At 44.1% G+C, this 24,295-nt stretch overlaps 1 protein-coding gene across 1 annotated transcript in view; it reads left to right on the top strand.

The window, feature by feature from the left end:
- TRPM1 (transient receptor potential cation channel subfamily M member 1) overlaps positions 1-24,295 on the top strand; it is a 131,882-nt gene that overhangs the window by 86,823 nt on the left and 20,764 nt on the right. The window contains exons 23-25 of the mRNA XM_040413840.1: positions 6,965-6,985; positions 9,509-9,653; positions 11,300-11,502. Coding sequence (XP_040269774.1) covers positions 6,965-6,985; positions 9,509-9,653; positions 11,300-11,502 — 369 coding nt within the window. The remainder of the gene's footprint in view (positions 1-6,964; positions 6,986-9,508; positions 9,654-11,299; positions 11,503-24,295) is intronic.

Below are 24,295 nucleotides of genomic sequence, written 5' to 3'. Positions count from 1 at the left end.
ATTTAATGTTACCATGTTTTTATTGAACACACCTTGTAAACATTCACAGTGCAGGTGGAAAAAGTATGTGAACCCTTGGATTTAATAACTGGTTGAACCTCCGTTGGCAGCAATAACTTCAACCAAACATCTCCTGTAGTTGCAGATCAGACGTGCACAACGTTCAGGAGTAATTCTTGACCATTCCTCTTTACAGAACTGTTCCAGTTCAGCAATATTCTTGGGATGTCTGGTGTGAATCGCTTTCTTGAGGTCATGCCACAGTATCTCAATCGGGTTGAGGTCAGGACTCTGACTGGGCCACTCCAGAAGGCATATTATCTTCTGTTTAAGCCATTCTGTTGTTGATTCACTACTATGCTTTGGGTCGTTGTCCTGTTGCAACACCCATCTTCTGTTGAGCTTCAGCTGGTGGACAGATGGCCTTAAGTTCTCCTGCAAAATGTCTTGATAAACTTGGGAATTAATTTTTTCTTAGATGATAGCAATGCGTCCAGGCCCTGACGCAGCAAAGCAGCCCCAAACCATGATGCCCCCACCACCATACTTTACATTTGGGATGAGGTTTTGATGTTGGTGTGCTGTGCCTCTTTTTCTCCACACATAGTGTTGTGTGTTTTTTTCCAAACAACTCAACTTTGGTTTCATTTGTCCACAGAATATTTGCCAGTACTGCTGTGGAACATCCAGGTGCTCTTGTGCAAACTGTAAACGTGCAACAATGTTTTTTTTGGACAGCAGTGGCTTCCTCTGTGGTATCCTCCCATGAAATCCATTCTTGTTTAGTGTTTTACGTATCGTAGATTCGCTAACAGGGATGTTAGCATATGCCAGAGACTTTTGTAAGTCTTTAGCTGACACTCTAGGATTCATCTTCACCTCATTGAGCAGTCTGCGCTGTGCTCTTGCAGTCATATTTACAGGACTGCCACTCCTAGGGAGAGTAGCAGCATTGCTGAACTTTCTCCATTTATAGACAATTTGTCTTACCGTGGACTGATGAACAGCAAGGCTTTTGGAGATACTTTTATAACCCTTTCCAGCTTTATGCAAGTCAACAATTCTTAATCATAGGTGTTCTGAGAGCTCTTTTGTGCGAGGCATCATTCACATCAGGCAATGCTTTTTGTGAAAAGCAAACCCAGAACTGGTGTGTTTTTTATAGGGCAGGGCAGCTGTAACCAACACATCCAATCTCATCTCATTGATTGGACTCCAGTTGGCTGACACCTCACTCCAATTAGCTCTTGGAGATGTCATTAGTCTAGGGGTTCACATACTTTTTCCACCTGCACTGTGAATGTTTACATGCTCTGTTCAATAAAAACATGGTAACATTTAATTCTTTGTGTGTTATTAGTTTAAGCAGACTGTGATTGTCTATTATTGTGACTTAGATGAAGATCAGATCACATTTTATGACCAATTTGTGCAGAAATCCATATCATTCCAAAGGGTTTACATACTTTTTCTTGCAACTGTATACAATGCCTCATGAAGACAAGGGGGGAATTGATTACAGTTTTCACCAAATGTTAATCTGTATACAGGCCATTATATTTGATTATGTACAGTGAGGAACAGAAGTATGTGAACACCCTGCGATTTTGCAAGTTCTCCTACTTCAAAATCATGGAGGGGTCTGAAATTCACATTGTAGGTGCATTCCCACTCTGAGAGACAGAATTTAAAAAATAAATAAATCAGGAAATCACATTGTATGATTTTGAAAGAATTTATTTGTCTAGCACTGCTGAACATAAGTATTTGAACACCTGAGAAACAGCAAGAATTCTGGCTCTTAAAGACCTGTTACTGTGCCTTTAAAATGTCCACCTCTACTCCACTCATTAATCTAACTTAGTAGCACCTGTCTGAGCTCTTTAAAGACCCCTGTCCACCCCACAGTCAGTTGGACACCAACTACTACCATGGGCAAGACCAAAGAGCTGTCAAAAGACACCAGAGACAAAATTGTGGACCTCCACAAGGCTGGAAAGGGCTACGGGGCAATTTCCAAGCAGCTTGGTGAAAATAGATCAACTGTTGGAGCAATTGTTAGAAAAAGAGGCTAAAGACGACTGTCAGTCTCCCTCGGACTGGGGCTCCATGCAAGATCTCACCTCGTGGGGTATTGCTGATGATAGGAAAGGTGAGTAATCAGCCCAGAACTACAAGGGAGGAGCTGGTCAATGACATGAAGAGAGCTGGGACCACAGTTTCAAAGGTCACTGTCAGTAGAACACTACGCCATCATGGTTTCAAATCATGCATTGCACGGAAGGTTCCCCTGCTCAAGTCATCACATGTCCAGGCTCGTCTGAAGTTTGCCAATGACCATCTGGATGATCCAGAGGAGGCATGGGAGAAAGTCATTGGTCAGATGATACCAAAGTAGAGCTTTATGGTCTAAACTTCACACGTTGTGTTTGGAGGAAAAAGAAGGATGAGTTGCATCCCAAAAACACCATCCCTACTGTGAAGCATGGGGGTGGTAACATCATGCTTTGGGGGTTCTTTTCTGTGAAGGGGACAGGACGACTGCACTGTATTAAGGAGAGGATGAATGGGGCCATTTATTCCCTCAGTCAGAGCATTGAAGATGGGTCGTGGCTGGGTCTTCCAACATGACAACGACCCAAAGCACACAGCCAGGATAACCAAAGAGTGTGTCACGGCGGGGAGTGGGGGAAAACCGCCCACCGTACAATATCAGTCGCTGCTACGCCGGATAGCAGGGAACGGGGTACAGGTCAGCGCCTAACGCTACCCTGAAGATCTCCCTAAACTCCTAATGCTTGAGCAGCCTCAGAAGGTAAGGGGGCTCATGCTTACCAACCTAGAACCCTAGGTATCCCTGCTATGCCCTAAGCCTGAAGACAGGGCAGAGACCACCCATTCATCCTACACAATGGATGCATGGTGTCTCCAGAAGCCCAGCAGCTGGCCACTAACTAGACAGGGTTCACAGCCGAACGACAGGTAAGTAACAAAACGCAAAAGAAAACCTAGGTTACCAGAACTTACCTGCCGCCGACGAGATGGACCGGAAACGCACTGTCTAGATGTTTGCTTATGTTTGCTTAAACCCCTCCAGGAAAGCAACCCCCTTTCGGAGGAAACACACCACAACACAATAACCTCCAAACAAGGCCCACACCATAACAACATACACCAGGTGGGAGAGGGAAAACAGAAACACACCGGAGAGGACACACAGACAGAGCAAGGGAAACAATATAACAAATAAGGGTGGCTCACACAGACTAAAACATACAGCCAGGGAGCAGAGCTCCTACACAGTCTGACAAGCAAAATCAAACTGACCTCAGGTTCCATCACCCCAACATATAAGGAGGCCTGAGGTCACACCCACCACACCTAGAAAACACACCTTAACCCCGTGCACACCAGGATGGTATTGGACACACAACTTAAAGGGGAAGTGTCAAAACATGCAAAAACAACATGTTGCCACCAGCAACAAGCATGCATGGCAAAAGTGTCATAGTCCACAATACCAGACCATGACACAGCCGTGACACTCCCTCCCCTCAAAGCCCTCCCCCAAAAATAACGGGGAATAAAAAAAAAAAGGTGCAAATACTGTGTCAGCACATCCCTTAAAACTGCCGCCAGCATGCCAGGACCACCAACTAGGTCCCTGGCAGCCAGCCAACAAGCAGTAAAGAGAAACGATACTGAACACAGCGTCCATCTCAGACACAGTTCACACTCTGGGCGGCAATCAGCAAGCATTCCCAACCAGCACACAGCCAGTACACCAAAGGAATGCTGCCAGCAACCAGCCCAAGAGCAAGGAACTACTGTGAATGGAACGAGACGACACACAAACACGGACAACGGTTAGCAAGGTGGCGGGGAAAAAAACACCAACCACGCCGTTAACGGTGAACCCCATGATGCTCTCCCTCTGGAGAACACGCATGTATGCCGAAAACAGCAGGCAATACATGCTGCACCCTCTTTCGAAGGGGACAAGACTGCGGAGCCTTTATTTTTTATAATGTCACGGCGGGGAGTGGGGGAAAACCCCCCCACCGTACAATATCAGTCGCTGCTACGCCGGATAGCAGGGAACAGGGAGCAGGTCACCTCCTAACGCGACCCTGAAGATCTCCCTAAACTCCTAATGCATGAGCCGCCTCAGAAGGTAAGGGGGCTCATGCTCACCAACCTAGAACCCTAGGTATCCCTGCTATGCCCTAAGCCTGAAGACAGGGCAGAGACCACCCATTCATCCTACACAATGGATGCATGGTGTCTCCAGAAGCCCAGCAGCTGGCCACCAACTAGACAGGGTTTACAGCCGAACGACAAGTAAGTAACAAAAGGCAACAGACAACCTAGGTTACCAGAACTTACCTGCCGCCGACGAGATGGACCAGAAACGCACTGTCTAGGTGTTTGCTTATGTTTGCTTAAACCCCTCCGGGAAAGCAACCCACTTTCGGAGGAAACACACCACAACACAATAACCTCCAAACAAGGCCCACACCAGGTTCCACCACCCCAACATATAAGGAGGCCTGAGGTCACACCCACCACACCTAGCAAACACACCTTAACCCTGTGCACACCAGAATGGGAAGGGACACACAACTTAAAGGGGAAGTGTCAAAACATGCAAAAACAACATGTTGCCACCAGCAACAAGCATGCACGGCAAAAGTGTCATGGTCCACAATACCAGACTATGACACAGCCGTGACAGAGTGGCTCCGTAAGAAGCATATCAAGGTTCTGGAGTGGCCTAGCCAGTCTCCAGACCTAAATCCAATAGAACATCTTTGGAGGGAGCTGAAACTCTGTGTTGCTCAGTGACAGCCCCAAATTGACAAATCTAGAGGAGATCTGTGTGGAGGAGTGGGCCAAAATCCCTGTTGCAGTGTGTGCAAACCTGGTCAAGAACTACAGGAAACGTTTGACCTCTGTAATTGCAAACAAAGGCTTATGTACCAAATATTAACACTGATTTTCTCATTTGTTCAAATACTTATGTTCAGCAGTGCAAGATAAATACATTCTTAAAAAATCATACAATGTGATTTTCTGAATTTTTGTTTTAAATTCTGTCTCTCAGAGTGGGAATGCCCCTACAATGTGAATTTCAGAGCCCTCCATGATTTCTAAGTGGGAGAACTTGCAAAATCGCAGGGTGGTCAAATACTTATGTTCCTTACTGTATATATTTTTTACATCTATTTGGCAGGGTAAATATTGTGCTATTTTTGTATTGTTTTATGCCTGGCACTATGCACTTTACAAATGATATTTCGGGTGGACATATATGATTACTGTCGGCCTGTGCTTTAATTTGTGTAGTGCTGATTCTCTCCACACCTTTTAGATGTTACGTATTCTATCAATTATTAATAAAATATTTGATATTTTTATGCATGTCTTTCATTTCCTATAATGTAGGAGCCTTAGTTTAAAGGGAACCTGTCACCTCCCAAAACCATCCCAAGCCGCCAGCAGTACCTGCGTATAGCCAGCAGTGTGTTTCTGATGATGCCTTTCTTCCTGAAGGCAGATGCAGCAAAAGTACTGAAAACATTGTTTTATCCCCTGCCCGGCGCTCTTCTCCACACATGCTTGAAGTCAAGGAGGCAGCGGCCTCTTTGCTTTAAGTCATAGTAACCACGCCCCCTTCCCTTCGCTGTGACTGACAGCCGGCAGTTCGGCTGGCTTTGCCGAACTCTCTGCATAAGCGCTGTCAGTCACAGCGAAGGGGCAGGGAAGGGGGCGTGGTTACCATGACTTAAAGCAAGGAGGCCGCTGCCTCCTTGACTTCAAGCATCTGTGGAGAAGCGCGCCGAGCAGGGGATAAAACAACGTTTTCAGTACTTTTGCTGCATCTGCCTTCAGGAAGAAAGGCATCATCAGAAACACACTGCTGGCTACACGCAGGTACTGCTGGCAGCTTGGGATGGTTTTGGGAGGTGACAGGATTCCTTTAATACACCATTTTTAATTTGAGTTATGCTGATGTCATATACGCCACAATTATTAAAAAAGAATGCTCCTCTATAATCCTCAATAACTGGGGATCATTACAGGCAGTCTGTACGCCAGAAATTAAATATGTGCCATTCCACTCCAAAATGAGATGTATGAGCATTTTGATGTGAAACTCTTTAACTCTTTGAAATTCAGTTTTCTGCAGTTGAATAGTTGCCCATTTTTGTGCAAGTCCCTTTTTGAGCAAAAATGTGCTACATTTCCACTTTTGTGTGTGAGGCTTTTTCTAAAAAGTGAGTAAGAGGAAGCAGGACCTACATAGCTCAACAAACGTAATAATACCTGCACCAATAAACTGTTGTAAATTCCACCAGAAATTTACGCCAACTCCCCAAGATGAGCTGTATATTTTTATTTAGACTGGCATAAGAAACACTACACTTAATGAATTCCTCCATAGTATATCAGTGATTGGAACAGATTAATGTTGAGCGAAGCGAGCTTTGGATGCTTCATCCGGTCACTTCGTTCAAAACAACAGAATATTACTGTACGGAGATCAGTCTCCATACAGTATTAGAATGTATGGGCTCCGATGAGCAGAAGTACGTTTTTCACAAAGTTGCACGTGACTTCGTTGAATAAGTTTAGTAGTTAATTTTTAAAGTGGAAAACCAAGGTACTAGTCGGAAGTGAAGCCAAGTTTGGTTTTATGTTTTAAAGTGGTTTTCCACTTTAAAAATCAACTACTGAAGTTATTCAATGAAGTCACGCGCGACTCCGTACAGTATTATTCCGAAGTTTTATTCCGAAGTTTTGAACGAAGCGATTTCAGAAGAAGCATCCGAAGCTCGCTTTGCTCAACTCTAGTACAGATAACAAAAATGGGTTACTTATTGAATGTTTTTTACTGTGTGTTTTATACAAGTTTATTATTTTCCCTGTTCTTATGTATTTTATCTTTTTTTTTTCTGAACAGTATACGCAATGGAGATAAATCGTAAGTACTCTGTTTTTATTCCAGGTTTTTGTGACTTGCTCAGAGCGTATTTTTCCATCAGAAAATTCCTCTATGAAATGTTAGGCAAAAATCTAAGGCTGACCTTCAGATTTGTGCTGCGGATTTACATCTAAAGGAGTTATCCCATGACTGATGTACCAGTACGTGACAATACCTTTCTAACAAAGCTAGAACCAGCCCTGTACCTCATATGGATCCAGAGATCTCCACATTCTTGCTCTGCTAGATTTATATCAAGCTGACAGCTCAAAGGGAGTGTCCTTTCTGCTGCAGCTCAGGGGGCGTGTCCATTCTGCTGCAGCTGTCTCCCTATCACAGCTCCTGAGGCAGTTGAAAGATGAAACTGAGCGTGTGCAGCCTTCTCAGTGAGCTGGACAAAGAAAAAAAAAACAGGAGGTGGCGCTATACAGATACATTTTATTGCATAACTCAATGGCTATGCTAAATTACATGCAATTAAAAAAGTATCTAGATCCAGGTGATGGTTTGAAAACTGTAGATTATGTATAATCTGATTTTATTGAGTCAAAGACATAGAAATTGTCACAGCGTTAACATTTTCACAGCATGGATGGTACAATAGGACCCCAAAGGTCCAATGCGGTCAAAGGATAAAAAGAGTAAGTACAAATATGAAACATATGTAAGGTTACAACAACTGTCATTGGTAATCCACTATAGAATTCTAGCAGCTATAAAGCTAGGAAAAATCCTAGCATCTGATCAGTGCTACTACCTAACTAGTCTTCAAACTCACTTATTTTTTATGAGCAATTATAGTACAGAGTACATCCTTAATGTGAACAGAAAACAAGAGGGAAGACAGGGAAGGGCCAAGGGAAGCAGCTACGAAAATTGGAGAGACAGGGGGAACCGAACCTCAGGAGATTGTGTAGAAGCCCGTATGGTCTAGACAGTCACTGGGCACCAATAAGATCAGCAAATTCCAAGGAATCTAAAAACTGAAGTAAAGAGTCACAATTACGCGTAAAGGAGTCGGACCTTTCCTGTTCAATCGCTATCAGCTCCTCCATGCGTAATATAAATTTCAACTCTCTAGCCCATTCAAGCATTGTAGGGGGGAGAGGTGGACTTCCAGTGTCTAGGGATGACCAACCTCGCAGCGGCCAGGAAGTGTCTCAGGACAACCTTCTTGACCTGGGCAAGAGAACCAGGAATTAGTGATAACAACGTAACTTGGGGAGTGTTAGAGATCGACCTTTTGGAAAATTTGGAGTAAATCCGTAAAACACGGTCCCAGAACGAATGGATTTTCGGACAGCTCCACAAAATGTGCAGCAGCGAACCCCTATCGTTTTTACATCTCCAACATTGTTCCGAAACCGTAGGGAACATCCGGTGCAATCTGGTGGGACAGTAGTACCACCGCAAGAGAATTTTGTAGTTCTTTTCCTTGACCTGAGACGCCAAAGAGATACCATGGGAGAACGTACACATCTTCTCTACCTCTGCCTCCGTAAACTGGACTTGCAAGTCAGACTCCCAACTGTCAAAAAAGGACGCTCTCCCTCTATTCTGTAACCCAAAAAGCACCCCATATAGCGCCGACAGGGAAAACTGTAGAATATTATTCGTGGGACAACCCCTTTAAAAAAGACGATTATTCCTATTCAGTGGAATACATGTGGAAACTGTGTCAAAAAAGGGAGATGTTATTTTTTTTCAGCGATTTCAAATCAATGGAAGGCAGATTTTAAACAAATTCTATGCAGCACGAAATATAAACCTAGCTCCACATGAAAAATGCTATCTGCACATATCCTTTAAGAGGTTTTCTGGTACCTTTATACTGATAGCATATCCTTAGGATAGGTCATCAATACTTGATCAGCGGGGTTCGACCACTAGATGTTTGGCAGTAGCTCCAGAAGTCAGCATACGAACTACACAGCTCTGTCCATTGTGTAGTGGATGGAGATGGTTATTGCAGTTCTGCACCTACTGGAGTGAAAGGGAGCACTATACTGTGTCCACTACAAGGTTGGTGGAGCTGTGTAGTTCCAGCACAAACTACAGCACTACACCCAAACAGCTGATTGTCGTGGACGTGGGGTGTCGGACTCTAACCAATCAGCTACTGATCTCTTATCTCTGAGGATAGGCCATCACTTAATAAAGTGACAACCCATTTAAACAGTTTAAAGGGATTGTCTGTGATCAACAAAAAACAAACCAAGGGAAGAAATTGCATAAAATAATAAAATAAAAAACATTAGTTACATGTTAAATCCCTCATCTCTCCAGTTCTGCTACTCCAGGTCTATGATTATTGTTCTGTACCGATAATGTCTCATTGACACACATGACTGCAGCATCCAGTCATTGGCCCAGCGTTATTTATCCTGAACAACCCCTTTAATGTGGAGATGTAGTCTATTTTTACTGCCACACTAAAGGCTGTAGTTTCTTATGTGACTTATACGTAGTTTTATTAACAAAACCACCTGACAAAACTGTAACTGTTATTACTTTATATTGCAGCTCCGTGTGGGGAAAACCTGTATGATGATGATGGGAAACGTCTTCCTCCTTGCATTCCTGGTGCTTGGCTCACCCCAGCGATCATGGCCTGTTATTTGTTGGTGGCAAACATCCTCTTAGTAAACTTGTTGATAGCAGTATTCAAGTAAGTTATCAATTACGACATTGTCAGGTGCTGACTGTCAGGAATAGGTAAAATGTGAATAGCAATTCAACTTTCTGTTCTATGTCTGTTGTAGCCTTAGTTTAAAGAGAATCTGGTTGGGAATTTGTGCATGGTAGCCCAAATATAATAGAGAGTAAGGGGATATTTACCAACAGAAATGTGTCTATATTAGGCTACTTTCACATCTGAGTTTTCAATTCCGCTATTGAGATCCGTCATAGGATCTCAACATCGGAAGAAAACGCTTCAGTTTTGTCCCCATTCATTGTCAATGGGGACAAAACGGAACAAAACGGAATGCACCAAAATGCATTCCATTCCATTTGGTTGTGTCCACATTGCGGACAGAATAACGCTGCAAGCAGCGTTTTTCTGTCCGTGATGTGGTGCGTGGCAAGGCGGATCCGTCCTGACACATAATTTAAGTCAATGGGGACAGATCCGTTTTCTCTGACACAATAGAAAACGGATCCGTCCCCCATTGACTTTCAATGGTGTTCATGACGGATCCGTCATGACTACATAAGACATAATACAACCGGATCCGTTCATGACGGATACATGCGGTTGTATTTTTGTAACGGAAGCGTTTTTGCAGATCCATGAAGGGTCTGCAAAAAACGCTAGTGTGAAAGTAGCCTTAGGCGTATTTCTGGCGTAGATTGCGTCGCAAAAGTTATTTTCCCTCGCTCACGCCAGGTCTAAAAAAGCCATTCATCATTTTCTACACCTGTTTTAGGTGAAGAAAATGGTCTAAATCTATGCCAGCAAGGGAGCTGGCGTAGATTTAGAAGCGGCAGTGGATGCGCCAAAGTTATGTAGAGGCCACTTGACTTAAAATGAACAAGAATTTAGTTTTTTCTTGAAAATGCTGTGCTGTTTTTACATTTCTAAACTAGATAATCCCTTCTGATGGAGGATACTCATTCCCTCTATTTCACAGCAAAACCAAATGTCAAACTTAACAGTTTTTCCTAGAATTTACTTGGTGACCCACAGAAAACAGGCAGTTACTGTTAAAGAGAAAGCAGATGGTAGCGTAAGCTTATTAAGAAAGCAGCGCACAGCTCAGCTAAGCCTAATGATTCTAATGGAGCCATTTCAGGAGGCAGAAAACGGTGTATTCGTGTCACATTCCGCCATCTGCTGTTTGCTTCGGTGTAAAGACAGTTACTTACTAAATGAAATGTGGAGTGCGGCTCACTATATTTAACTCTTAATGGCTTTCTCCTGCCAGAAAAATCATGGCTATAGAGCAGAGACGGACTTTGGGGCCTAGGGTATTAAAGTTCATTGACTCCTTACCATCTACAATAACCAGGATACATTTTATGAAAGTTAATACAATGCCTTTGACAAGCATTTGCATTAAGTTTATTTTACTGCTCTAAGGGGTTATGGGCTTTTGATATTGGTGGGTCATTAGGTACTGCGCTAATGAACAAATAGTTAGCCCTTTTCAAACCACGTACATGTAGATCGATGGGTTCTAGTCCACGAAACGCACACTTAGACATATTTTATGTCAATTCTTCAGTTATTGCTATTTTCAAATAATATTATACATGATGTCACCTGTAAGGAATGCTATGGATAAATGAAATTCTTTTTTTTTTACTTTTCAGCAATACATTTTTTGAAGTAAAATCTATTTCAAACCAGGTGTGGAAGTTCCAGCGGTACCAGCTTATCATGACATTCAATGACCGACCCGTTTTACCACCTCCAATGATAATCTTTAGCCACCTCTACATCATTCTGAAGCGCCTTTGTTGCCGCTGCAAAAAAGGACAAGAAGGAGAACAGGATGAGCGTGACAGAGGGCTGAGTAAGTTAAAAAAGCCGTGCAAATGATAACACCGCCATCCTTTCTGTGTCTTGCTTAGCAGAATGATGGTTTATTTTGTTTAATGAAATTTGCCACTTTTATGTATCAATTTCTGTGTGTATCTCTGCTTGCTGTCACTTAAATAGAAATCTTTACTATTCTATCAGTCAATAGAAATATGTCCCGATCATATGATGGACACAAATAATATTGCATACCATAGTGCTATTCATGACTAGGATTTCTGGTGCTGTGTACAATCTGCTATGCAGGGGAGGAAGGGGTTAACAAGAGTTGATTGAAGTGCTCTTCTAGGATTGCAAACAAGATGTCTGTGGATCACTACAGCTAGATAATTTGGATAAGGTGCTCTTGGTCTTTGTGGCCCACCCAGCCACAGAAGGGGAATCAATAAGTAAAACAATTAGACCAGGCACTCAAATATGTGATCAAAGATGAGAAATATTTAATAAAGCTCCCTAAAATTGCGTTAATTCATAGGTGTAGCAGCATAAAGATCACATATAACATAAATCATTTATAAATATAGCAGCATAAAAATTACATAAAAAACAAATCACATGGGTAGCAGCGATGGGTCCTCATCAAAGTGCAAAAGTGCGGGTAATAGCAGCAATGATAGTCAGAATCCAAATTGTGGACAACCGCAAACCATATATTTAATCTTTAGAAGTAATAGTCCTTTTATGTATCCGGGTAATACTCTTAACCCCTTAAGGACCGGGCTCATTTTCACCTTAAGGACCAGGCCATTTTTTGCAAATCTGACCAGTGTCACTTTAAGTGCTGATAACTTTAAAACGCTTTGACTTACCCAGGCCGTTCTGAGATTGTTTTTTCGTCACATATTGTACTTCATGTCACTGCTAAAATTGGGTCAAAAAAGTTTATTTTTTTGCATAAAAAAATAAAATTTTTACCAAAAATTTAGAAAAATTAGCAAATTTCAAAGTTTCAGCTTCTCTACTTCTGTAATACATAGTAATACCCCCAAAAATTGTGATGACTTTACATTCCCCATATGTCTACTTCATGTTTGTAGCATTTTGGGAATGATATTTTATTTTTTGGGGATGTTACAAGGCTTAGAAGTTTAGAAGTAAATTTTGAAATTTTCAGAAATCTTCAAAATCCCACTTTTCATGGACCAGTTCAGGTTTGAAGTCATATTGTGAGGCTTAGATAATAGAAACCTCCCAAAAATGACCCCATTCTAGAAACTACACCCCTCAAGGTATTCAAAACTGTTTTTACAAACTTTATTAACCCTTTAGGTCTTCCAAACAACACTCAAAATGGGTTGCCCTGATTCTGTAGTTTGCAAAAACACCCCATATGTGGTCGTAAACTACTGTTTGGCCGAACGGTAGCACATAGAAGGAGGGGAACACCATATGGGTTTTGGAAGGCAGATTTGGCAGGACTGGTTTTGTTTATACCATGTCCCATTTGAAGCCCCCTGTTGCACCCCTAGAATAGAAATTTCAAAAAAGTGACTCCATCTAAGAAAGTACACCCCTCAAGGTATTCAAAACTGGGTTTACAAACTTTGTTAACCCTTTAGGTGTTCCACAAGAGTTAATGGCAGATGGAGAAACAATTTAGAAATTTCTATTTTTTGGAAAATTTTCCAATATAATCAATTTTTTCCAGGAGTAAAACAAGGGTTAACTGCCAAACAACACTCAAAATGGGTTGCCCTGATTCTGTAGTTTGCAAAAACACCCCATATGTGGTCGTAAACTACTATTTGGCTAAACGGCAGGACATAGAAGAAGGGGAACACCATATGGTTTTTGGAAGGCAGATTTTGCTGGACTGGTTTATTTACACCATGTACCCTTTCAAGCCCCCTGATGCACCCCTAGAGTAGAAACTCCATAAAAGTGACCCCATCTAGGAAACTACGGGATAAGGTGGTTGTTGTTTTGGGACTATTTTTGGGGTAAATTTGATTTTTGGTTGCTCTATTTTACTCTTACTACATTCGCGATTTAGTTTTGTGGAACACCTAAAGGGTTAACATAGTTTGTAAAGTAACTTTTGAATACCTTGAGGAGTGTAGTTTCTTAGATGGGGTCACTTTTTTGGAGTTTCTAGTCTAGGCTACATCAGGGGGGGCTTCTAATGGGACATGGTGTAAAAAAAAAAAACTGTCCATCAAAATCTGCCTTCCAGAAACCGTATGGAGTTCCCTTCGTTCTATGCCCTGCTGTTCGGCTATATAGACATTTACGACCACATATGGGGTGTTTCTGCAAACTACAGAATTAATGTCTAAACTGATGGCAACAAAAGTGAGTACACCCCTAAGTGAAAATGGCCAAATTGTGCCCGATTAGACATTTTCCCTCCCCGATGTCATGTGACTCGTTAGTGTTAGGTGTGACTGGGGAGCAGGCATGTTACATTTGCTGTTATCACTCTCACACGCTCTTATACTGGTCACTGGAAGGTCAATATGGCACCTCATGGCAAAGACCTCTCTTAGGATCTGAAAGAAAGAATTGTTGCTCTACGCAAAGATGGCCAAGGCTATAAGAAGATAGCCAACCCCCTGAAACTAAGCTGCAGAACGGTGACCAAGACCATACAGCAGTTTAACACGACAGGTTCCACTCAGAAAAGGCCTCACCATGGTCGACCAAAGAAGTTGAGTGCATGTGCTCAGCGTCATATCCAGAGGTTGTCTTTTCAAAATAGACATATGAGTGCTGCCAGCATTGCTGCAGAGGTTACAGGGGTGGGGGTCAGCCTGTCAGTGCTCAGACCATACGCCGCACATTGCAATAAATTCAACCCAGAAGGAAGCCTCTTCTAAATATGATGCACAAGAAAGTCCCCAAACAGTTTGCTGAAGACACGCAGAATAGGAACATGGATTACTGGAACCATGTCCTGTGGTCTGATGAGACTAAGATAAAAACTTATTTGGTTCAGATTGTGTCAAGCTTGTGTGGCAGCAACCACGTGAGGAGTACAAAGACAAGTGCGTCTTGCCTACAGTCCAGGGGCGTAGCTAGAAGTGACTGGGCCCCACAGCAAATTTTTGTATGCCCCCCCTTCCCGAGCTTCGCAACTCCCTCCTCCTGTGTAAACCCCACTCCTTTGGCTTGTCGCGATCTAGACCAGACCAGGCTGCCACGCCATCCTTTTCCTATATTATATATATATATATATATATATACACACACACAGTGGGATGCGAAAGTTTGGGCAACCTTGTTAATCAATATGATTTTCCTGTATAAATCGTTGGTTGTTACGATAAAAAATGTCAGTTAAATATATCATATAGGAGACACACACAGTGATATTTGAGAAGTGAAATGAAGTTTATTGGATTTACAGAAAGTGTGCTATAATTGTTTAAACAAAATTAGGCAGGTGCATAAATTTGGGCACCACAAAAAAGAAATGAAATCAATATTTAGTAGATCCTCCTTTTGCAGAAATTACAGCCTCTAAACGCTTCCTGTAGGTTCCAATGAGAGTCTGGATTCTGGTTGAAGGTATTTTGGACCATTCCTCTTTTCAAAACATCTTTAGTTCATTCAGGTTTGATGGCTTCCGAGCATGGACAGCTCTCTTTAAGTCACACCACAGATTTTCAATTATATTCAGGTCTGGGGACTGAGATGGCCATTCCAGAACGTTGTACTTGTTCCTCTGCATAAATGCCTTAGTGGATTTTGAGCAGTGTTTAGGGTAGTTGTCTTGTTGAAAGATCCAGCCCCGGCGCAGCTTCAGCTTTGTCACTGATTCCTGGACATTGGTCTCCAGAATCTGCTGATACTGAGTGGAATCCATGCGTCCCTCAACTTTGACAAGATTCCCAGTCCCTGCACTGGCCACACAGCCCCACAGCATGATGGAACCACCACCATATTTTACTGTAGGTAGCAAGTGTTTTTCTTGGAATGCTGTGTTCTTTTTCCTCCATGCATAACGCCCCTTGTTATGGCCAAATAACTACATTTTAGTTTCATCAGTCCACAGCACCTTATTCCAAAATGAAGCTGGCTTGTCCAAATGTGCTTTAGCCCACCTCAAGCTGCACTTTTTGTGCTGTGGGCGGAGAAAAGGCTTCCTCTGCATCACTCTCGCATACAGCATCTCCTTGTGTAAAGTGCGCCGAATGGTTGAACGATGCACAGTGACTACATCTGCAGAAAGATGATGTTGTAGGTCTTTGGTGCTGGTCTGTGGGTTGACTTTGACTGTTCTCACCATTCGTCGCTTCTGTCTATCCGAGATTTTTCTTGGTCTGCCACTTCGAGCCTTAACTTGAACTGAGCCTGTGGTCTTCCATTTCCTCAATATGTTCCTAACTGTGGAAACAGACAGCTGAAATCTCTGAGACAGCTTTCTGTATCCTTCCCCTAAACTATGATAGTGAACAATCTTTGTCTTCAGGTCATTTGAGAGTTGTTTTGAGACCCCCATGTTGCTACTCTTCAGAGAAAATTAAAAGAGGAGGGAAACTTACAATTGACCCCCTTAAATACTCTTTCTCATAATTGGATTTACCTGTGTATGTAGGTCAGGGGTCACTGAGCTTACCAAGCCAATTTGAGTTCCAATAACTAGTTCTAAAGGTTTTGGATTCAATAAAATGACAACAGTGCCCAAATTTATGCACCTGCCTAATTTTGTTTAAACAATTATAGCACACTTTCTGTAAATCCAATAAACTTCATTTCACTTCTCAAATATCACTGTGTGTGTCTCCTATATGATATATTTAACTGACATTTTTTATCGTAACAACCAACGATTTATACAGGAAAATCATGACGATTAACAAGGTTGCCCAAACTTTCACATCCCACTGTATATATATATAATTATTTTTTTTAAATATATATACACACACACACTGTCTGTCATGTAACATGATTTAATAATGCTCTGTGCCTCTCTTTGACCTTTTTACTACAAAATCACAGTGAGATAAAGTTGTCACCGTGATTTTGTAGTAAAAAGGTCACAGAGAGGCACAGAGCATTATTAATCATGTTAATGCTCCGTGTCTCTGCTGTCCAGGAACGGGGCTTGACACTCTTTCACGCAGCGGATTCCACACACAGGATCCGCTCGTGTGAAAGACCCTTTACATGCTCAGATTATCAGTAAGGCTACTTTCACACTAGCGTTCTGCTGTCCGCTCGTGAGCTCCGTTTGAAGGGGCTCACGAGCGGAGCAGAACGCTTCCGTCCAGCCCTGATGCAGTCTGAATGGATGCGGATCCGCTCAGACTGCATCAGTCTGGCGGCGTTCAGCCTCTGCTCCGCTCGCCTCCGCACGGTCAGGCGGACAGCTGAACGCTGCTTGCAGCGTTCGGGTGTCCGCCTGGCCGTGCGGAGGCGAGCGGATCCGTCCACACTTACAATGTAAGTCAATGGGGACGGATCCGCTTGAAGATGACACAATGTGGCTCAATCTTCAAGCGGATCCGTTCCCCATTGACTTTCAATGTAAAGTCTGAACGGATCTGCTCAGGCTACTTTCACACTTAGAAAATTTTCTAAGTTTTAATGCAGACGGATCCGTTCTGAACGGATGCGAACGTCTGCATTATCGGAGCGGATCCGTCTGATGAAACATCAGACGGATCCGCTCCGAACGCTAGTGTGAAAGTAGCCTGACAAGCATCCTCACTAGGGTTGAGCGTACTGATCTTCGAAGCCAAGATCCAAAGTCAATTCGCTGCAAACTTCGTTATTGCCGAAGTCTTGGGACGCTTTGGTCAATAACTTCGGTATTTGATTATTTAACTTAAAACAGATTTCAAACAGGTTTCTGAAGTCGGCTTCAGAAACAAGGTACCAGTCAGTACCGAAGCCGACTTCTGATACCCATTTTAAAATCAGTTTTAAAAAAAACTGCAAAACACTGATTCTGCCCTAGAGAGTGACGTCCTTTATTTTTGGCTCCTGCAGAAATTTCCTATCCTTGCCCATGGAGCCGCCATCCGGACATACAGGCATGTAATGCACTTTGTGTCATTTCCATTTTTTGCCAGGCCCATTGTAGTGGATAGTTATACATATAGGCCTAAAAAAAGTAATAATGGACAACGGGCAAAAATTCTATTGTGTGCATGAACTCTAATGTTGATGTCCTATCCGGATCGGTTATCAGTTTCACAAAAGCAGATCATTTCCTTTAAAGGGGTTTTCAGCTTTTTTTCTATTGATGACCCATTCTCAAGATAAATATCAGATCAGCGTGGGTCCGACATCAGCCCCCCCGCCGATCAGCTGTTTGAAGAGAAAGCAGAGCTCATACAAGCACTGCCTTCTCATCATTGTTTGCCTGCTTGTCCTCGCAACTGCATTCACTTCAATGGGACAGCTCCTTCCTGTCCAAGTGAGTAGTAGGGTAATGTCCCATAGAAGTGAATGGGGATGCCATAGTTGCAATTACACTGCTCTTCACTGCAGTCGGTAAGCAGGTTAACAATGAGGAGAAGGCAGCGCTTGTATGAGTGCTGCCTTCTCTTCAAACAGCTGATCAGTGGTGGTGTCGGGAGTCGCCCCTCCCCCCACCGATCTGGATAGGTCATGAATAGAAAAAAAAACTGACAAAACCTTTAAGGAGATTCTCTTAGTAGTCTGCTGCTGCCCTCCTCCAACACCCTGCACATTCCAAGTCCCACTCGGTGTAGCTTGGCAGCCAGTGCCGGATGCCACGTAAGTTCATCCTTCTCCTCTAATTTTACTAAGATGTAGAGGCTAATAAGGAGACACTGAGGTCCACAGCACTGAAGCCAGCCGTACTCACCCTTGTTGGACTGCAGTCTTCACTGACGTGCTCTTCTCCTCTTCAAGTTCTGCCGACGCACTGCTCCAAGCAATGAAATCCAGAAGGTAGAAAAAAATATTTTGTAATATACTATTAGCCCAAGAGGTAGAAAATGTAAGATGAGGGTAAGAAAGTCATCGAATCCTAGACATGACCTGAGCAGTGCGCTTGGCTATTTTCAGTTTTGGTGTTTCGTTATAGAAATAAGTTGTGGGCCCCACAGGTGGGACCCGCACCTAACTGACATTGGTGGCATTTTGTAGCAACATGTCTAAGATTACACAACCCCTTTAATACTTAATTTTTATTTACTCCTTTGCCTCCAAGATCAGGAACTTTTTAATTTACATAGTCCTTTTTTAAAAAAAATACACGCTTCTGGTAATGCTCCGGATCCCCCATGTGGCGATCAGAGGAGCCAGAGCTTGTGTACGGCAGCCGCTGTCGTAGTGAATGACAGGAGGCTGCTGCACAGTGTTTCCTACGGAGCCCCTGTGTATAGCCAGGCTCGATAGGAAACTAGTAAAATCATTATAGACTCCAATGCTAGTTAACTACAAAAAGCTTATAGGGGTCTGAAAAAAAAATCCAGTATCAAAATGCAAGAAAAATTATACATATGTGGTATCCACCAGATTTATACTGACCTAGAGAATGGTTGCGTTGGAAAGTACAAATTGTCCTGCTAAAAACAAGCCCTCATACAGCTATGTGAACAGATAAGGGCCAGGGGCGCAGATAAGGGCCAGGGGCGCAGAAAAGGGTAAGGGAGGGGGAATAGATAAGGGCAAGGGCCCAGGGGCGCAGACAGAGGCCAGGGGGGCACAGATAAGGGCCAGGGGCGCAGACAAGGGCCAGGGACGGGACACAGATGAGGGCCAGGGCCCAGGGGCGCAGACAGGGGCCAGGGAGGAGCAGATAGGGGCCAGGGGGGCACAGAAAGGGCCAGGGTGGTGCACACAGGGGACAAGGGGCGCAGACAAAGGCCAGGGGGACACACAGATAAGAACCAGGGGCACAGACAAGGGCTGGGGGGGCACAGATAAGGGCCAGGGGCGCAGACAAGGGTCAGGGAGGGGGCCTAAATAAGGGCCAGGGCCCAGGGGCGCAGACAGGGGCCAAGGAGGTGCAGACAGGGGCCAGGGGGGCACATAAAGGGCCAGGGTGGTGCACACAGGGGCCAAGGGGGCAGAGACAAGGGCCAGGGAGGCACAGACAGGGGCCAGGGGTGCAGACAAAGGCCGGGGGGGCACAGATAAGGGCCCAGGGGTGCAGACAGGGGCCAGGGAGGCGCAGCCAAGGGGGGCACACAGGCAGCGGGCACAGACATGGATGGACGATGGAAGGATAATGATGGACAGGCTGGACCCCCAATATTGCCGGACTTTGTTAACTCAGTAGCAGGACATGTATAGCGGCACCCAGGGATCTCCCTGCACTTACTATTATATCTGGGGGAAAAAACTCACCTTCTCCCTGGCTGTGATGCTCTGCGCTGCGGTTGGACAGCGCTACAGCCAGGGAGAAAAAGGGCAGTTTCCTCCTCCCTGCTCCGATAGTAGTAATTATCATACAGCACGAGAGACGGTAACGGGGGCCACAGCGGGCGAATGGTGCGTCGCCCAGATATAATAGTAAGTGAAGGGAGATGCCTGGGCGCTGCTCTACATGTCCTCTACAAGCTGTACACTGACTATTTTACATTGTATCAAAGTGTTAGATCTTCAGTGTTGTCCCATGAAAAGATAGAATAAAATATTTACAAAAATGTGAGGGGTGTACTTTTTTGAGATACTGTACATATTTTCATATATATATATACACTCACCTAAAGAATTATTAGGAACACCATACTAATACAGTGTCGGACCCCCTTTTACCTTCAGAACTGCCTTAATTCTACATGGCATTGATTCAACAAGGTGCTGATAGCATTCTTTAGAAATGATGGCCCATATTGATAGGATAGCATCTTGCAGATAGGATAGCATCAGGAGATTTGAGGGATGCACATCCAGAGCACGAAGCTCCTGTTCCACCACATCCCAAAGATGCTCTATTGGGTTGAGATCTGGTGACTGTGGGGGCCATTTTAGTACAGTGAACTCATTGTCATGTTCAAGAAACCAATTTGAAATGATTTGAGCTTTGTGACATGGTGCATTATCCTGCTGGAAGTAGCCATAAGAGGATGGGTACATGGTGGTCATGAAGGGATGGACATGGTCAGAAACAATGCTCAGGTAGCCCGTGGCATTTAAATGATGCCCAATTGGCACTAAGGGGCCTAAAGTGTGCCCAGAAAACATCCCCCACACCATTACACCACCACCACCAGCCTGCACAGTGGTAACAAGGCATGATTGATACATGTTCTCATTCTGTTTACACCAAATTCGGACTCTACCATTTGAATGTCTCAACAGAAATCGAGACTCAGACCAGGCAACATTTTTCCAGTCTTCAACAGTCCAATTTTGGTGAGCTCGTGCAAATTGTAGCCTCTTTTTCCTATTTGTAGTGATGAGTGGTACCCGGTGGGGTCTTCTGCTGTTGTAGCCCATCCGCCTCAAGGTTGTGCGTGCTGTGGCTTCACAAATGCTTTGCTGCATACCTCGGTTGTAACGAGTGGTTATTTCAGTCAACGTTGCTCTTCTATCAGCTTGAATGAGCAAATTGTGAAATACTCAAACCGGCCAGTCTGGCACCAACAACCATGCCACATTCAAAATTGCTTAAATCACCTTTCTTTCCCATTCTGACATTCAGTTTGGAGTGCAGGAGATTGTCTTGACCAGGACCACCCCCCCTAAATGCATTGAAGCAACTGCCATGTGATTGGTTGACTAGATAATTGCATTAATGAGAAATAGAACAGGTGTTCCTAATAATTCTTTAGGTAAGTGTATATATATATATATATATATATATATATATCCTTGGCATTAAATTTGCAACACAAAGAATGACAAGCTGTAAGTTATGCAATTTGAAGAAGTAGCAGGTGCCAGCAAATGATCGAACTTTTAAGCACCTAGCTCTAATCTGAGGCATGTGAGAGGTGTATAAAAGCTAATTTGAAAGCAACGTTTTTTAGCCACCAGTCGTGTGGGATGATTGTGTGATGCCGCCTGTTCATCGACATGTCAGTTATTGTCACTTGTGGCAAACTGAGACAGAATCCTTAAACTGAGAGACCTTAGTTTATCACTCCGGCAGATCACTATAGGCTAAGGCAGAGATGTCAGCAATGTTCAACGCATGTCCCAGTGGTTGGGAGAACAGCAGTGAACTGGAATGACAACAACGGATGCACAGAGGCAAACCTCTGCATGGACGGATTGCCTGATTAGAAGAATGGAACGTAGTGATCCCTTCTGTACTGGTGAACTTGAACATCACATCCCAAGTCTATAGTGTCCAACAGTGTCTACACAAAAAATCAGAAAGTGTTTGCACGACATTAGGCTACGAGCCAGATGTCCAGCTCCAGGTGTTCCATTAACCTCACTCCACTGCTCTCAAAGGCTATCATGATGCACAGCAAGATTGCAATGGAGGCTGGAATAAAGGTCTGTCCTCTTCAACCATGAGTCCAGCTTTTGCCTTGCCAGATATTGGTCTGGAGACCACATGGGCAAAGCCTTGAAGAGGCTTTCACAAGGGAACGTCACACTGGTCCTATTCCCAGGGATTATGGTGTGGGGTAGCATAATGTATGGTAGCTGGAAAACTTTAGTCTTCACTTCAGGAAACAGCTCAGCGTTATATTGAATTAGTTGTGGAACCAGCCATTTCTCCAAAGCATTCCAGGACAACACACGCCACGTGTTTCTCATGCTAGCATTCTGCATGGCCTAAATGTGATACCATGGCCTGCAGGGTTCCTGAACTTGCTTCCTATGAAGCACATCTTTGCTGTCACTGGTTGGCAGTTGCAAATAAGCTGCCTACAGCGGATCTTGATTATTTGCATGCCCAAGTGCATTCAGGGTGGCAGAAGATTCCTCAGACAACCATTAATAACCTCATTGATAGCATGCTGTGAGGAATGTTGAATTATGATCTAATTCCAGCCATTTGCTGTCAGATAGCAGAGGGGCTGAACTCCGCAGGGGTCCTGGCTGCAAGCAGGCGACATGTGAACAAATTCACACCTCACTCAGCCAGCACGGAGGCTACTCATCCTACAGAAAAAAAAAACTGTAGGGTGTCGCAGCTATTAACCAGATCATTAAAATCCATCAGACATCACGGAACAGGGGGTTCATAAGGAATTAAGAATTGCCCGTCCGTCACAGGCATAAACCAGTTATAAAAACTGCGACACAGGGGGGCAGACGGACCTGCCCCTGGTCGTAGTTTGGTGGTAGAATGCCAGGAAGGGGAGATACAGAGATCTCCCAGCAGAAACCTAATAACGGCACCATGTTTGGTCTCCATCTGTAGCCGGAACCCAGGCGCATCCGTTGGTCCCAGAACCATCTCACTGTGACCTTCTGGTCTGGTGCTATGGGCCCTAATGGGTTTTGTGTGTCCTTTGGCTGCCATGACAAGGAAGGGAAGGTGTACTCCTCCCAGAGGGAGTGAGGGGAGTGACCGACTATAGGTGAAAAGGCCCATGCAGGCCAGAGACCGGCATCTTTCTCTGTTGGGGGTCACCTCAAGTAACGTGTTTGGAGGGACTGTTGACAAACTGCTTACATCACTGTCCCCATGTAACTACAGCCCAGCATTACAGCAACCCAGAACTCATCACAACCCAAAGAACAACTCATCCATCTGGTAAACTGACCCTTGCTCTGTTTAACTCTGTTGTATCATACCACCTGTATTTGCACATCCAACCACTGTATATATTCTCTGTGTATATTATATATTGTCTAGTGCGCCCTTAAGGAAATTAAATATATAATTTAATCTTGTGCTGTCCTTCTATCTCGATCACGAATCCCCACGTCCGTGTTTTGGCATAGTTATACACTACTGCGGGTTGGTTTCTCACCCTAATTAATCCCGTTAACGGACCAGGCTTATATCAAACGAGAAACTGGTGGCAGTCTACCGGGCTGAGAAAGCTCTGTTTCACCGGGGCAGTGAAAAGGCTATCTCAGATTATCAGGGTTGTGAGCGAGTGTGGAGTTACGCCGAAGGCCGAGTAGACCACTGGCTCTCACCTCCATGCCTCTCTGTGCCTGCGTGGACAGGAGGCGTCTGTGTAAACTGTATCAAGCTGACCTTACATGCTCCCAGGGAGGGCGTAACGTCACGTCTTGGAAACCAGTGACTAAACCGTATCTCGTGAGCTCGACGTAGTTGAAGTCAGGCAGGGCCGCGAGGTGCGGTATTTATCACACATGCTAAGGAGTATAAGTGCATGTATTTCTGCGCGTCATGCTTATACTCGATACTGAATAAATTGAGATGTTTTGAATATTTTATTTCCATTTTTTTATCATTTGCATATCATTAACATGTCAATCAGTGTCTCATGTCCCCTCCCTGACCTCGGAGGCGACATGGGCTGATGTAATCCGCCCCAATCACCTCCGTCCCAGCCACCAGCAGCACCACAGATTCGCTAATAGTAGTATAGCACTGCCATTGGCTGGAGCGTTGTTCCAGCCAATCGCAGCACTGGGAAGGGACACCTGTTTCTGGTGTCCCTTCCCAGTGCTGCGATTGGCTGGAACAACGCTCCAGCCAATGGCAGTGCTATACTACTATTAGCGAATCTGTGGTGCTGCTGGTGGCTGGGACAGAGGTGATTGGGGCTGATTACATCAGCCCATGTCGCCTCCGAGGTCAGGGAGGGGACATCAGACACTGATGTCCCCTCCCAGCGCTGCGATTGGCTGGAACAACGCTCCAGCCAATGGCAGCGCTATGCAGCTTAAAGAACAGTTGGTTCCTTTCTGCAGGCAGCCATTCTAGCTTGGTGACTGATTGCAGAGAGGACTTATTA

The sequence above is a fragment of the Bufo bufo genome, chromosome 1 (assembly GCF_905171765.1).
Source record: "Bufo bufo chromosome 1, aBufBuf1.1, whole genome shotgun sequence".
Lineage (NCBI taxonomy): Eukaryota > Metazoa > Chordata > Amphibia > Anura > Bufonidae > Bufo > Bufo bufo.
The sequence above is the reverse complement of the archived record's forward strand: the minus strand, read 5'-3'. Positions and strand labels throughout refer to the sequence as shown.